At 38.4% G+C, this 16,226-nt stretch overlaps 1 protein-coding gene across 1 annotated transcript; it reads right to left on the bottom strand.

Annotated features, from left to right (window-relative positions):
• Window positions 1-2,060: 2,060 nt before the first annotated feature.
• On the bottom strand, window positions 2,061-2,996 carry LOC116880178 (olfactory receptor 4D10). The gene has a single exon (XM_032879034.1). The coding sequence runs from the start codon at window positions 2,994-2,996 to the stop codon at window positions 2,061-2,063; it is 936 nt and encodes a 311-aa protein (XP_032734925.1).
• Window positions 2,997-16,226: the final 13,230 nt, after the last annotated feature.

The following is a 16,226-nucleotide window of genomic DNA, read 5'->3' as shown; positions in this document are numbered from 1 at the left end:
AGAGACATTGATAATTGGGATGTCCAAGAGTAGGGAGATTGATCAAGCTTTCCTTTAGGGCTTTAAAAGCTAAGTTATCTTGATCTTCTGCAAAAATAGGGTCAAGTTTGTTGTTTTTTTAAATAAAATATATAGGGGTTAGGCCATAAGGGATTTTAGAATCCAGTTTTGACAGTAGCCAGCCAGCTCAAGAAAACTTCGTGATTGGCACTTAGTTTGGGTTTGGGGAAGTTCAAGAAGCCATGGAGCTTATTTGGATCTAAAGGTAGGCTTTGTTGTGAAATCAGGTACCCCAAATATCAAACCTGAATTCAGACAAACTGCACTTTCTCCTTGGACAGTTTGCAGCCTGCTAAGTCTAAAAGTTTTAACAGGTGGATGCTGTCTTGTTGTGAAGAGGCCTTAGAAAGGGAGCAGAGTAGTAAGTCATCTACATGTTGTAATAAAGTAGAGCCTCCAGGCAGCTTTATTTCATCTAAATTCACTTTGAAGGTTTGGGAGAAGTAGGAAATACTTTAGGTAATACCCTGAGGCATTACTGTCCAGGCATATTGCTTTCTTTCCCAGGTGGAGGCAGATAATGATTGGCCTTATGCACAGCGGTACTAAAGAAGGTGCTACATAAATCAATCAGTGGGGATGCAGGTTAACAAAATATTGGGGCTTGAAAGACAGGGTGATGAGGGATAACAATATTGTTCATGGCTTAGAGATCCTGGAAAGATCTCTACCAATGACTTTGGGTTTCTTCAAAGGCAACAGAGGAATATCACAAGGACTAGAGCAGGGGATGAGGAGGGCCTGAGCCAGCCTTATGATCTTTAATTATGGACTTGATGCCTTGAGGAGTCTTTTAATTCAAAGGGTATTGATTAATGCTGGGGAGAAAAGGAGGAGTATCTCTTAGGAGGCCTAACCAAAAGGGGATATGTTTAGAGATAGGAACCTGTTGAGGTTTGAGACTCCCTCCATTTGAACCATTTCAAATGGTTCAGAATCCCAAGGCAGGGGTTTAATAACAGTGAAGTTGAACACCAAGAGTGTGGCTCTGGGATCAATAAGGACAGGAAGAGATTCATTCCCAATCTGGAGAGCTGTTTCTCCAAGCTGCTTAAGAGAAGGATTGGGGAAAGCCCCTGTATTTCCTCGGAGTCCTTTGGGAGGGCATTGGAAAGGCTGGTCAGAGGGATGAAGACACTTGGAGCACATTTGTAACAATCCTTCTTGCAATGTCCTGGCTTTTCCCAACAATACCAGAGGCCAGGAGGGGTTTTGTTTAGGGGACCCCATTTGTTGGAACTGAAAACTAAGGCTCTTAATAGTTTTCCTTTTAGTTGAATTCTCAATGGCACAGGTGAGCTGATTTGCTAAATTAACTAAATCTGGAGTGTATATAGTATCCCATTCATCCTGCTCCTTTTAAGTAGGAGGGAAAGATGTCAGTTCTTTCTGACACAGAGTTGAAGGCTACCTGAATGGAGTCAACATCCACAGGAAGGCCAGACTTTTCCTTAAAAATAATTTGTAGTTGATGGTAATCGTCATACATGGGTTCCCTGGGTTTCTGAGTGCAAGCCTGAATCTTAAATCAACAGGATTTGGGAAAGCCTAGGAGCTTCCAGGGGAAGTCTTTTAGTGATTGTTGAGCCTGATCACATGGCAAGACAGGGGCTTGGCTTTTTGTCTGCAGTTTGGAGATTTTAGGATCATCCCAATTAGCTGTTTCATCCAGGGTTGGGCTTGGCCTTCACCAGGGAGCATGTGAACTAGTTGGAACAAATCAGAAAGCTGGTTGGTAAGTTTGAACCACTGTTACATTCCTTGGCAGATCTATGAGGGCCTTCAGTAACTCTAGGAAAATCTATGACCATGGCTCATAGTTCAGCCTTAGTCCAGGAGACACAGGAAATTATGGGCTTACCATTAGGATCCTCAGAAGGCTAATTTTATTTTACTTTATTTTATTCTTTTAAAAGATTTTATTTATTTGAGGGAGAGAGCAAGAGAGCGAGAGTGAGCATGAGCCCAAGTCGGGTGATGAGAAGGAGTGAACTACTTGTCTATTCCGTGTCAGAAGGCATGAGTCTTCTCTTCAATCTCCTCATGGCTGACTTCATCTCTTGGTTCCTCAGAGTGTAGATCAAGGGGTTCAGTAGAGGAGAGATGACAGTGAAGGTGACAGAAATGGCTTTATCTGTGGGGAGGGCAGTGAAGGGTCGGGCATAGACATAGATGCAAGGCACAAAATGCAGGGTCACTACAGTGATGTGTGAGGTGCAGGTGGAGATGGCTTTCCTCCTCCCCTCCCCTGCCTGAGACCTTACTACTAATAATATGACCATATATGATACCAGGAGGAAGAAAAACCACAGTGTAGTGAGCAGTCCATTATTGGAAATCATCAGCAGCTCAAGCATAAAAATGTCTGTACAGGCAAGCCTGAGGACCTGGGGGACATCACAGTAGAAAGTGTCAAGGACATTGGGTCCACAGAAGGGGAGTGGGAGCAACAGGGAAATCTGTACGATGGAGTGGGTAAAGCCCCCCACCCAGGAAGCTACTATTAATCCAATGCAACGGCTTTTACTCATAATGGTCACATAGTGCAGGGGCCTGGAGATGGCCACATATCGATCCAATGCCATCACTGACAAAGAAAATACATCCACCCCTCCAACAAGGTGGAAGAAAAACATCTGGGTGAAGCAGCCATTGAAGGAGATGGTCTTTCTCTGTGACAGAAGGTCCACAAGAACCTTGGGTGCTGTGATGGAAGAGAAGCAGATGTCAGCAACAGATAAATTACGGAGCAGGAAGTACATGGGGGTGTGAAGGCGAGACTCACAGGTCACAGTGACCATGATGAGGAGGTTTCCCAGGAGAGTTGTCAAGTACACCAGAAGCAGGAAAAGAAACAAGACCAAGCTCAGTCCTTGATTCTGGGTTAGGCCAAGGAAAGTAAATTCTTCCACCCTGGTGCAGTTTCTCAGCTCCATTGAGTCATTTTGTTTTTCTCTTTTATTTCAACCTACTTCCTACCAAAGTCTGTCGCTATTTATTTCGTTTTCCTTCTAAGCACTAAGATTGCAATTCAGAATCTTGCCCATGTAGCTGTAGTGTTTGCTATTTGTTGGGCTGTCCAAATTTTTAAGATTGCAATCAGTTTGGTGCTCAAATCAAATTATCACATGCAAAGTCATTCAATAATTCTTTCTCTATAAAACTCATTTTGGAAAGAATAAGCATTTATGTTAAGAAGTCATACTTTCTAAATTTTGGTTTTTAAATTTTATTTTTCTTATTCCACACAAACTGATTGATTGTCAGGAACTATCTATAGCATACAGAGTAAGACATGTTTCCAGCCATTGTAGATTTACAGTCTACAAGTTTAATGTTTGTATTAGCAAATATTCTGTTGATTTCAGGAGGGTCTTATCTTCCTAGAAAACAGTGTTGTTCTGTTTCTTATTGCAGGGTTGCTCTGGCACGAGTCACTTTCTTTGCTCTTGGCTGTTTTATGTAAACTTTCTTAAATCTTCAGCCTATTATTCCATGTAGGTAACTTGTTCCTGTGATTATTACTTTGTACTAATCACATTATTTGCTTGATAATCATTTTAAATATTCAAAAATTGCTATTGGAAAACAGATTGAGACAACGTATAAATCGAAATCTCAAAGAATACCATTAATTTTTTTATTGTGGTAAAAACACTTAAACATGAGAGCTACCCTCTTAACAGATTTTTAGGCGCGCAGTATAGTACAGCAATTTCCTAGAACTTCTTCATCTTCTGTACCTGGTGTGGTCCTTGCCTGAGTGTGGGTGAGAGAATAAGGATAATGACCTGATTTTGAGAAGTGGTCTGTTCGGTATCCATCACACTCTTCTACCTCTTTTGTGGATCAGAGCTAAGAGACAGAGAGATCACACAGCAAGGAGAGATGTTAGTATCATTAGAATGATGCTTGTTTTTTATACACCGTTATGGGTAATTCTAACGAATTTTTATAAATTTTTATTTGTTCCACCTTGTCCTTAGCAAGTGAATATTTATTGCAACCTTCCTAGGTATAAGAATAAGTTGGACCACATTGTCCAAGTATTTACACCCTAACGAAAGTGGGTGATTTGATGAATGTAATGCATGATAAAATGTGAAATGTCTCATGGGAAAAGTGAAGGTAGATTTGGGTGGGGGGAGAGATATGGTAGAGATATTGTGATTTCTAGAAGCAACAAAAGATACTACTTTTTGAGTGCTTACTATGTGTGAAGAGTTATCAAATGATAATATATTTAATGTGCGCCATTATCCTTTAGTAGATATTAATGTCATTCTTGTTTTTCATACGGGATGTTGTAAGTCTGCGTTTGGCTGAAGGGAAAGAAGAGATGGAAATAGGATGGAAGAAATAGTGTTTTTTTTTTCCCCCTTTGATCTCATTTGGAGGGTCTAATTTCATATAACAAGAATGTGTTTTTTTTTTCCCCACAGATAATCTTGAGTTTTATAACAAGAGTGTTTGATAGAGTCTGTATCAAGATAAGAATTTGGCAAAACGGGGCTCTGGAAACCCCATTTACAACGACCTTAGTCTGAGGTGGCCTCACTGTTAAGCAACTCAAAGGATCACAGCAAATGTCTGATGCCTCCCCTCGCACTGAATGCACCATGTTTCTGGAATCCCCGTTTTTTTTTTTTTAATTTCTTTTCAGCGTAACAGTATTCATTGTTTTTGCACCACACCCAGTGCTCCATGCAATCCGTGCCCTCTCTAATACCCACCACCTGGTTCTCCCAACCTCTCACCCCACGCCCCTTCAAAACCCTCAGATTGTTTTTCAGAGTCGGTAGTCTTTCATGGTTTACCTCCTCCTGAGAGTTAACACCCACCTTTGTTGTTTCTGTTGCTGGGAAGATCATCTCGGCTCTGAAGTGTTTAGTATACCTGGAAAATATCGAAGTCAGGCTATTTATACATAATCAAAATAACAACATGTCAATTTCACTAGGCATAACGTTAACCTTAGCTAGAAGTTTGATGTCTTGACCGAATTCCTTTGATCCTGAAATTCCAACTAAAAATTGTACGCTCTTAGGTAGAAGAATATTATACTTGGAGACATTAAGTCTGGAAAATTTTATTTTTGAAGGGAAAGCCTTTTGGAAGACTAAATCTTAGTATCTTTGCTCTCCTTTCAATAGAAAATGGGCAGATTCATAGCATCACACCTCCAAGAAATTCTGCTGTGTCCGTGTCTTATATACAAATCCCTCAACCTCAGGCCTAATATAAGAATTGCAAAGGGAATATTATTGGACAAGGAAGTGGAAGTCAGGTGCCTGATTCTGCTGGTGGTGAGGAAGTTTCAATGGGAGTTATTAAAAAGTTACCAAGATATGCACATGTGTACACACACAAAGATGGACACATTTTGATTTGTGTCCAAATTATTTAGAAGCAGTAGTGGAAATCTATCCCCTTATTCGCAGCTCAATCTGGACCCTGTTAAAACATGCCAAAGGTTGTGCCCAAGAGACTACAACAGTCCAATTTTCATGGCTTGCAAGGCTCAGAGGACACTATATACAAGTTTCAATTAGATTGCCAGGAAACTACAAGAGAACTGGACCTAAAATCCTTTGCTACCAGTTCTAATTATACACAGGATGATTATAGTCTCATGACTATAATCTCATATAGTCTTATGCTGTAAATCCCTACATGTAGGGAAACATGACTTAGGTGGTGTTTGGGGAATGTACATTTTTCCTGTTTTCCTACACTCTGCACGTGTGGTATCTCTCAGTTTGGATACAGCTAGATTAGTATGTCAGTAAAGCTCTCTACACAGCTACAGTGGCTACTTAGGATTAATTCAATTTATTGGATGGCTTGACTTTATATAGAATGCACTTCCATTACTTCTAGAATGATGATGGGTTTTGATTTACCTGCTTTTCCACTTTGTTGTTGTTTTATTATATTAAACTAATGTACAAAGATGAAAACTGCACGAGACAGGTTGTATATGTGAGATAGGTAATTCCCCTCCCACCTGCTTTATTGAGATATAATAACATCAGTTAAGGCTGATTCAGCCTTAAACATACACAAAGGTATGATGTGTTGACTTGTTACATTTACATACTCCAAAATGATTATTATTGTGGTGTTAGCCAACACTACCATCATAATTACTAATTCCTTTTTATGGGGAGATCACTTAAAATCTACTGTCTTAGCAACTTTCAAGTATATAGTATTGTTAGCTACAATCATTATGCTGTACATTAGGTTCCCAAAGGGTTTTCATCCTACAAATGGAAGTTTGTATCCTCTAACTAACATCTCCCCATTTCTCCCACCCCTCAGTACCTGGAAACCACTGCTTGACTCTCTTTCTATGCATTCAGGTTCCACATATAAATAAGATCATTCCGTATTTCTCTGTCTTATTTCACTTAGCTTAATGCCCTCAAGATCCATCCACGTTATCCCACAAATGGCAAGATTTCCTTCTTTTCCAGTGTGTGTGTGTGTGTGTGTGTGTGCGCGTGTGTGCGTGTGAGTGCACGTGTGTGTGTATTTGTTCATATACACATATATTTATCCATTTATCCATCGATGGATACTTAGATTTTTTCCCTGTGTTGGATGTTATAAATAATGCTGCAATAACCATGGGAGTGTTGGCACTTCTTTGAGATCTTGCTTTTATTTCCTTTGGATATGTACCCAGAGATGGGATTGCTGGATCATACGGTAGTTCTATTTTTAATTTTTTGAGGAATCTGTACACTGTTTTTGATAGTGGCTGATCCAGTTTATGTTTCCACTAGCAGTGCACAGGGGTTTCCTTTTCCTCACATCTTTGCCAGCCCTTCTCTCTTGTCTTTTTGCTGACAGCTATCCTAACAGGTGTTGAGTGATGTCTCATTGTGGGTTTTGATTTGCATTTCTCTGATGTTTAGTGATTTTCTCTGATGAAAAGTACATGAACACTTTTCATGTACTTGTTGGCCATCAGCATGTCTTGTTTGGAACAATATCTTCAGTTCCTCTGCCATTTTTTAATCAGATTTTTTTTTTTTTTGCGGTTCAGTTGATGAATTCTTTATATATTTTAGATATTAATTCTATAAGATTTGCAAATACTTTTCCCCATTCTATATGTTGCTTTCTTGATTTGTTAATTATTTCTTTTGCTATGCAGAAGTTTTTTAGTTTGTTATAGTCCCATTTACTAATTTTTGCTTTTGTTGCTTGTGCTTTTGGTGTCCTATGAAAAATAATCATTGCTAAGACCAATGTCAAGGAAATTTCTCACATTTTTCTTCCAGGAATTTTATGGTTTCAGGTCTTATACTTAAATCTTTCAACTGTTTCAAGGTAATTTTTGTGAGTGATATAGGATGGGGATCTAATTTCATTATTTTGCATGTGGTTATCCAGTTTCCCCAATACCATATATTGAAGACATTACTGTTTCCTCATTGTATATTCTTGCCTTCTTTGTTGTAAATTAATTGATTGTACATAAGTGGTTTTATTTCTGAGCTCTCAATTTTGTTCTCTTGGTCTATATGTTTGTTTTTATGCCAGTACTGTACTATTTTGGTTACTATAGCTTTGCAGTATCGTTTGAAATCATAATTGTGATGCCTCCAGCTTTGTTTTACTTTCTCATCATTGCATTGGCTACTAAGGGTCTTTTGTGGTACCACATACATTTTAGGATTTTTTCTTTCTATTTCAGTGAAGAATGCCTTTGAATCTACATTGAATCTGTAGATCTCTTTGGGTACTATGGACATTTTACAATATTATTCTAATCCATGAGCTTGGGATATTATTTCCATTTATTTGTGTCTTCTTTGATTTCTTTCATTTATGTCTCTGGGTTTTTCAGTGAATAGATCTTTTACTTCCTTGGTTAAATTTATTCCCAGATATTTTATTCTTTTGATGAAGTTATAAATGGAGTTGTTTTCTTAATTTCTCTTAAGAGGTGGATTTCCTCCCCCAACTCAACAGTTTACCCTTTCACAGATGGAACAATATTTAATTCTCTGGTTTTCTGCTTTACATCTATTTTGGGTCCTGAGCCTTTCCCTTCCTTTTCTGTGAATTCTATTTGTACTTAAGTAAGTTAACTAAAGTAAATGTTTGCAAGAAGCATTTTTATTAAAATTTCTTTTCAGGGTAACAGAGTTCATTGTTTTTGCACCACACCCAATGCTCCATGCAATACGTGCCCTCCTTAATACCCACCACCTGGCTCCCCCAACCTCCCACCCCCCCCCACCCCTTCAAAACCCTCAGATTGTTTTTCAGAGTCCATGGTCTCTCATGGTTCACCTCCCCTTCCAATTTCCCTCAACTCCCTTCTCCTCTCCATCTCCCTATGTCCTCCATGTTAATTGTTACGCTCCACAAATAAGTGAAACCATATGATAATTGACTCTCTCTGTTTGACTTATTTCACTCAGCATAATCTCTTCCAGTCCTGTCCATGTTGCTACAAAAGTTGGGTATTCATCCTTTCTGATGGAGGCATAATACTCCATTGTATAAATGGACCATATCTTCTTTATCCATTCGACCATTGAAGGCATCTTGGTTCTTTCCACAGTTTGGTGACCGTGGCCATTGCTGCTATAAACATTGGGGTACAGATGGCCCTTGTTCTCACTACATCTGTATCTTTGGGGTAAATACCCAGTAGTGCAATGGCAGGGTCATAGGGAAGCTCTATATTTAATTTCTTAAGGAATCTCCACACTGTTCTCCAAAGTGGCTGCACCAACTTGCATTCCCACCAACAGTGTAAGAGGGTTCCCCTTTCTCCACATCCCCTCCAACATACATTGTTTCCTGTCTTGCATTAATTTTGGCCATTCTTCCTGGTGTAAGGTGGTATCTCAATGTGGTTTTAATTTGAATCTCCCTGACGGCTAGTGATGATGAACATTTTTTCATGTGTCTGATAGCCATTTGTATGTCTTCATTGGAGAAGTGTCTGTTCATATCTTCTGCCCATTTTTTTGATATGATTGTCTGTTTTGTGTGTGTTGAGTTTGAGGAGTTCTTTATAGATCCTGGATATCAACCTTTTGTCTGTACTGTCATTTGCAAATATCTTCTCCCATTCCGTGGGTTGCCTCTTTGTCTTGTTGGCTATTTCCTTTGCTGTGCAGAAGCTGTTGATCTTGATGAAATCCCAAAAGTTCATTTTCGCTTTTGTTTCCTTTGTTTCTGGAGACATATCTTGAAAGAAGTTGCTGTGGCTGATATCAAAGAGGTTACTGCCCATGTTCTCCTCTAGGATTCTGATGGATTCCTGTCTCACATTGAGGTCTTTTATCCATTTCGAGTTTATCTTTGTGTATGGTGTAAGAGAATGGTTGAGTTTCATTCTCCTACATATAGCAAGAAGCATTTTAATGTGTGTATGCATGTTTAAATAAGGACTTTATTTCATGATATATGGTCTTTCATATTGCCTGAAATAGCTTTATAATATTTTCTCCATGGATATAGTTGTATACAGGAGATCAATGGTGTATGTAATTTGATTTTGTATCTAACAACCTAGTTTAATTCTTTTGTTATTTTCAACAATCTTTGAGTGAATTTTTTAAATATTATTTTAGATATATCCACTCAAAATCTCAGAGGAGTTTTTTCTTCTAGTTTTCCAAAGTCTGCATACTTTTTCATTTTTCTTGTTTTTAAATTGTAAGTGAATTCAACTTTCATAACTAATATTTGTGATGAGAGTGGGTATCATTGTATAGTTATGTATGGTAATGGAAATAATTTTAATGCTTAATCTTTAGGTACACTGTTTGGTTACTGATTCCTTTTTTTTTTTTTTAAAGATTTTATTTATTTATTTGACACACAGATCACAAGTAGGCAAAGAGGCAGGCAGAGAGAGAGAAGGAAGCAGGCTCCCTGCTGAGCAGAGAGTCAGATGCGGGGCTTAATCCCAGGACCCTGAGATCATGACCTGAGCTGAAGGCAGAGGCTTTAACCCACTGAGCCACCCAGGTGCCCCTGGTTACTGGTCCCAATAGATATTTTTTTTTCTTTTATCAAGATAATACATTTCTTTCTTCAGTTCCTGGGTTCATAGGTGTTTTTTCTTCAAGGGTGTGTGTTGAATTGTATTGAATATTTTCTGCATCACTGGAATAATCACATTGTTTCTCTTTTAATCTATGTTTCTTAATTTTTATTTCTATTTATTTATTTTATTTATTTTCAGCATAACAGAATTAATTGTTTTTGTACCACACCCAGTGCTCCATGCAATACGTGCCCTCCACAATATCCACCACCAAACTCACCCAGCCTCCCACCCCCTGCCCCCCAAAACCCTCAGATTGTTTTTCAGAGTCCAGGGTCTCTCATGTTTCATCTTTCCCCCAACTCCCTTCTCCTCACCATCTCCCCATGTCCTCCGTGTTATTCCTTATGCTCCACAAATAAGCAAAACCATATGATAATTGGCTCCCTCTGCTTGACTTATTTTATTCAGCATAATCTCTTCCAGTCCCATCCATGTTGAAACAAAAGTTGGGTATTCATCCTTTCTGATGGAGGCATCATAATCCATAGTATATATGGACCACATCTTCATTATCCATTCATCCATTGAAGGGCATCTTGGTTCTTTCCACAGTTTGGCGACCGTGGTCATTGCTGCTATAAACATTGGGGTACAGATGGCCCTTCTTTTCACTACATCTGTATCTTTGGGGTAAATACCCAGTAGTGCAATTGCAGGGTCATAGGGAAACTTTTTTTTTTTTTAATTTCTTGAGGAATCTCCACACTGTTCTCCAAAGTGGCTGCACCATCTTGCATTCCCACCAACAGTGTAAGAGGGTTCCCCTTTCTCCACATCCTCTCCAATGCATGTTGTTTACTCTCTTGTTAATTTTGGCCATTCTAACTGGTGTAAGGTGGTATCTCAATGTGGTTTTGATTTGAATCTCCCTGATGGCTAATGATGATGAACATTTTTTCATGTGTCTGTTAGCCATTTGTATGTCTTCATTGGAGAAGTGTCTGTTCATATCTTCTGCCCATTTTCTGACATGATTATCTGTTTTGCGTGTGTTGAGTTTGAGAAGTTCTTTATAGATCTTGGATGTCAGCCCTTTGTCTGTTTTGTCATTTTAATCCATTATTGCTGTGAATTACATTAATAGTTCTCTTTGAGTTTCAGGAATAAACCCTACTTTATGATAAGTTGTCATTGTTTTAATTCATTGGTATGTAACTTGCTAAAGAGTAATAAGAACTAAACATTTTGTTCAAAGGTGGGATTGGTGTGTACACATATCTTAGATACATGATAGTTCTAGATATATTAGGTGCTATTATCTGGTTTATAGATCGGGTTATGCCATATTTATAGAATGATTTTAGAAGTTTTCTGCAATTTTTGAAAAAATTGAAATTATTAGCTTTTTGAATATTTATTGAAAATCATTCACAAAGCAATTTGGTCCTGGTGCCTGGTGCCAAAGTGTTATTTTTGACACCCTTTCAATTCATCTATAATTATTGATCTATTAAGATTTTTTCCCCTTTTATTTAGTCAGTTTTGGTAACCTATATTTCCATGGAATTTATGTTTTCTCTTCCATCCTGTAAAAATTTAATACTATGTTTCAGTGCACTGAGTCTTTACTTCTTTCCCTTAGTAAGGTCCAAGTCATTAGATTACATTTGTTTGTATACTCAGTCAGAGAATTGTCACTCTTGGATGTGCTTGGATATTTGGGTAACAAAAGGAGGGTTCCTAGAGAGGAGTATTTTGTCGGATTCCCATAAGCATCTTTATGTCTTCCAAAATGAGGAACTATAGTAATAGTATCTTTGGGCCCCTAAAGTGAAGACAGATAGCACTTTTGAACTTTCTTTTAACACCAAGAAACTGATTAACTGTATATGATGTAATTTGTGTTATAGATGATCCAAATTTAGTCATAAAAAAATCTGTTTTGTAGTAGTGAGTTGATGATGGTCTTACGTGTTCCTAAAGCATGGAAATGACCAAACTAAACATGTTTGCTTTTTACCTGTCTCTCTATGGGAAAGTGTTTGTATGTGTGAGAGTGTATTTGTGTGTGTGTGTGTGCATGCACACACATCAGGGACTGATTACTTATATCTTTTTTTTTTTTTAAAGATTTATTTATTTATTTATTTATTTTTTGAGAGAGAGAGAGAGAGCACATGAGAGCGAGCAGACAGATTGAGAGGGAGAAGCAGACGTGGAGTTCAGTCCCAGGACCCAGGGATCATGACCTGAGCCAAAGGCAGATGCTTAACTGACACCCAGGTGCCCCTACTTATATCTTTAAGTATTGAATTTCTTAAGTTCTAAGGTGAAATTTTCTTTTTAATATTCCTTTCCTTCACATTTTTAAAATCAGCAATAGAATTTTATGGCATCTAGGTAATATTCCAAGGAAAGAATGTGTTCACAATACTGTGCTGCCCTTAATGCATTCTGTAAAGGAACACGTATAATACAGGTTTCTACAGGTGCCAGAACAACTGTGTTGTTTCATTTAAAGAACGTAATGTACACACTGCAGTGCAAGGAACACTATGTAATGTCACACGTATAAAAAGTGCTTAGAAGAGTTATAGAATTAAATTGAATCTGGAAAGTGTTTATTTTTATTTTTAATTTTTTAAAAAATATTTTATTTATTTATTTGACAGTGAGACAGTGAGAGAGGGAACATAAGCAGGGGGAGTGGGAGAAGGAGAAGCAGGCTTCCTGCTGAGCAGGGAGCTTGATGTGGGGCTTGATCCCAGGACCCTGGGATCATGACCCGAGCCGAAGGCAGACGCTTAATGACTGAGCCACCCAGGTGCCTCTGGAAAGTGTTTTTTAAGGAACAAATGTATTCAACTCATGGGCAGAATTTGAAAGTCTGTAGTGGCACTAGTGAAAAAGATGTTTCTAAGATCACCATCTGTATATATAAATAACACCATGCTATTTCATTTAAACATAATGCTCATCACTCTGTACTGCATTTTAAACAACCTGTACTTACTTGTTTTGTTTCTTAAATTCCACATATGAGTGAAATCAAATGCTGTTTGTCTTTCTCTGACTGACTTATTTCACTTGGTATAATACCTCTAGCTCCAGCCATGTCACGGCAAATGGTTTTTTACATTTTATTTTATTTGTTTATTTAATTTTTAATTTCTTTTTAAGTTTTTATTTACTTTTTGAGAGAGACAGGGAGAGAGGGAGAGCATGAGCAGAGAGAGGGAGAAGCAATTCCCTGGCCAAACAGGAAGCCCCATGTGGCCCTGGGTCCTGGGACTCTGAGATCCTGACCTGAGTCAAAGGCAGATGCCTAACCAACTGAGCCACCCAGACGCTCTGATTTTTCACATTTTAATGTTCCTGAAATTAAGATGTGTCTTCCCATCAATGAGTACATGTAACATGGCACTGCTTCATTTTTACAACATTGTTGCTATTAAAGTGGCATTTTCCAGTGGATGACCATTTCAATGTAGATATGGTAGAGTCACCATGCAAAATACTTGAAACTCCATCTCCATGTATCTTTTGATAAAGTGTAGAAGCGATTTGCTTGGTGTCAGATGGTCTCACTGTTAATCAGTTACATGTGGCATTTCAAAGGGTGTTATATTAGATCTTTATTTCAGAGTCAAGTGTCTTACTCCATCCTATATAGAATCCAAGAAGTTGTGAAAGCTTGGGCCTGGCTTCTCTAGCCCAGTGCACTTGTACTTGAGATATGTGCATGCCCTTCTGGGAGAAGCATCTGACCACCCTTCCGTGGTTTCTCCACCTCTTACTCCCACCCCCTTTTCCTTGCATGCATCTCTCCATTCCTTTCCCTTTTCAGCTCTGTCAGCCTCTTCATTTCCAACTGAAGTATTACCCTTGTATTGGTTCCCTTTTGCTGCTGTAACAAAATCACCACACATTTAGTGGCTTAAAACACCACCAATTTGTTGTCTGACAAATTCTATAGGCCAGAAATCTGACGTGAGTATCAACTGGGCTAAAATCAAGGTGTTGGCAGGCTGAATGCCTTTCTGGAGGTTCTAAGGCAGAATCCATTCTCTTGCATTTGCTAGCCTCTAAAGTTTAGTTACATTCCTTGGCTTGTGGATCTTTCCATTGGTAAAGCTAGCCATGTTAAGTCAAGTACCCCTCACATTGTATGACTCTGACCTCCTCTTCTGTCTACCTCTTCCACAGTTAAGGACGCTTATGACTACACTGGGGCCTCCCAGATAATCAGGATAGTCTTCCTATTTATTTATTTATTTATTTATTTATTAATTTATTTATTAAAGATTTTATTTATTTATTTGACAGACAGAGATCACAGGTAGGCAGAGAGGCAGGCAGAGAGAGGAAGGGAAGCAGGCTCCCTGCTGAGCAGAGAGCCTAATGCGGGGCTCGATCCCAGGACCCTGGGATCATGACCTGAGCTGAAGGCAGAGGCTTTAACCCACTGAGCCACCCAGGCGCCCCTAGTCTTCCTATTTAAAGGTCAGCCCATTAGCTACCTTAAATCTATTTGCACCCTTAGTTTCCTTTGCCATATAACATAGCATACTCACAGATTCTGGGGATTGGGATTTGATTATCTTTGTGGTAGTGGGCAGGACAGAGATTTTTCTGCCTATTACAATCCCCTCTTATTCAGTTTCCATATTTCATTCTGAAATGTCCAAGCTCTGAATGCTGGAAGACTTTTAGAACATCGTTTGGTACTAAAATCTCGTCTACCTGAGCTAATTTTGTGGCAAAATTTGATCTGAATTAGTGTGAGCCCATGCATGTTTTTTTTAAATTTTTTAAATATTTATTTTTTATTTATTTCCAGCATAACAGTATTCATTGTTTTTGCACCACACCCAGTGCTCCATGCAATCCGTGCCCTTTCTAATACCCACCACCTGGTTCCCCCAACCTCCCACCCCCCACCCCTTCAAAACCCTCAGATTGTTTTTCAGAGTCTGTAGTCTCTCATGGTTCACCTCCCCTTCCAATTTCCCTCAACTCCCATGCATGGTTTTTAATGATTATACTTAGTGGGATTATTTACACATTTCCTTTCCTTTTTTTTTTTAAGATTTTATTTATTTATTTATTTAGAGAATGTAAGCTGAGGAGGAGCAGAGGGGAAGGGCATGGGAGGGAGAAGGAATTTCAAGCAGACTGTGAGTGTGGAGCCCAAAGCAAGAGTCAATCTCTTGACCCTGAGATCATGACCTGGAGACCAAGAGTCTGATGCTTAAGGGACTGAGCCATCCAGCCACCCCTACTTACACATTTTCTTACAGAAATATCAAAGTGTTTAGATATCAGATGCTCCCCACAGGAGAAATGATGTAATATATAATATATGCACTGTATTATATTTTAAAATCTAAGGAACTCCAACTTTCAAAACCTATTTGATCCTAATAAATTAAAATAAGGGAATGTGGTCCCATATTATTATTATTATTATTGTTGTTATTGTAATTGTTATTATTGTTATTTTTATTATAATTAACCTGTAGTTACATTTCAGTGAGCCTCTTTCCTTAGTTTTACTATGACCCATGCTCCAGAGGAGGCGAGAGGAGAGAAGAGGAAATGCATCCCATGCTTCTGTGTATGATTACCAGGCATCCTGAAGGTTTGTCTAGACATACTCAGAGCACAGGCTTATTGGAAATCTGAATGAATTTTTACATTCATTTGTCTTGAGTGTTGCAAAACATTTGTTTGCTCCGGGATGTTTATTTTCACTTGTGTACAAAGATTTTTGGATCTAACACTTGATTTGGTGATTTTTATAAAGACATATATAGATGCTAAGACCTTGAGTATAAGATCATAGTGCACTCTGATTTAGCCATTTCAATTTCCTTTGGCTTCCATGAGGAAGTATCTATTCAGAAAATACAGTCAGTTTTGAATGCCAAAAAACAAGATTAAGTAGAATTTGGCATCTTCTTATATTAATTTCATTCCACTCCACAGATTCAACCAACATTTACAGCTTTTTATAGGTCAGACACTATTCTAGATACTGGGAATATAAAGGCAAATCAGATCTAGTAATATGAAGTTTTATGGGGTATTTTAATACACTGTGGAAAGGGAAATGATAAAAGAGGACACCTAGGAAAAA

This window comes from Lontra canadensis, unplaced genomic scaffold (genome assembly GCF_010015895.1).
Source record: "Lontra canadensis isolate GAN:19392208 unplaced genomic scaffold, GSC_riverotter_1.0 scaffold66, whole genome shotgun sequence".
Taxonomy (NCBI): domain Eukaryota; kingdom Metazoa; phylum Chordata; class Mammalia; order Carnivora; family Mustelidae; genus Lontra; species Lontra canadensis.
This window is presented reverse-complemented; position numbering and strand designations above follow the sequence as displayed.

Excerpts from the sequence above, each read along its gene's own strand:
- LOC116880178 (XM_032879034.1), bottom strand. The coding sequence starts at position 2,996 with ATGGAGCTGAGAAACTGCACCAGGGTGGAAGAATTTACTTTCCTTGGC.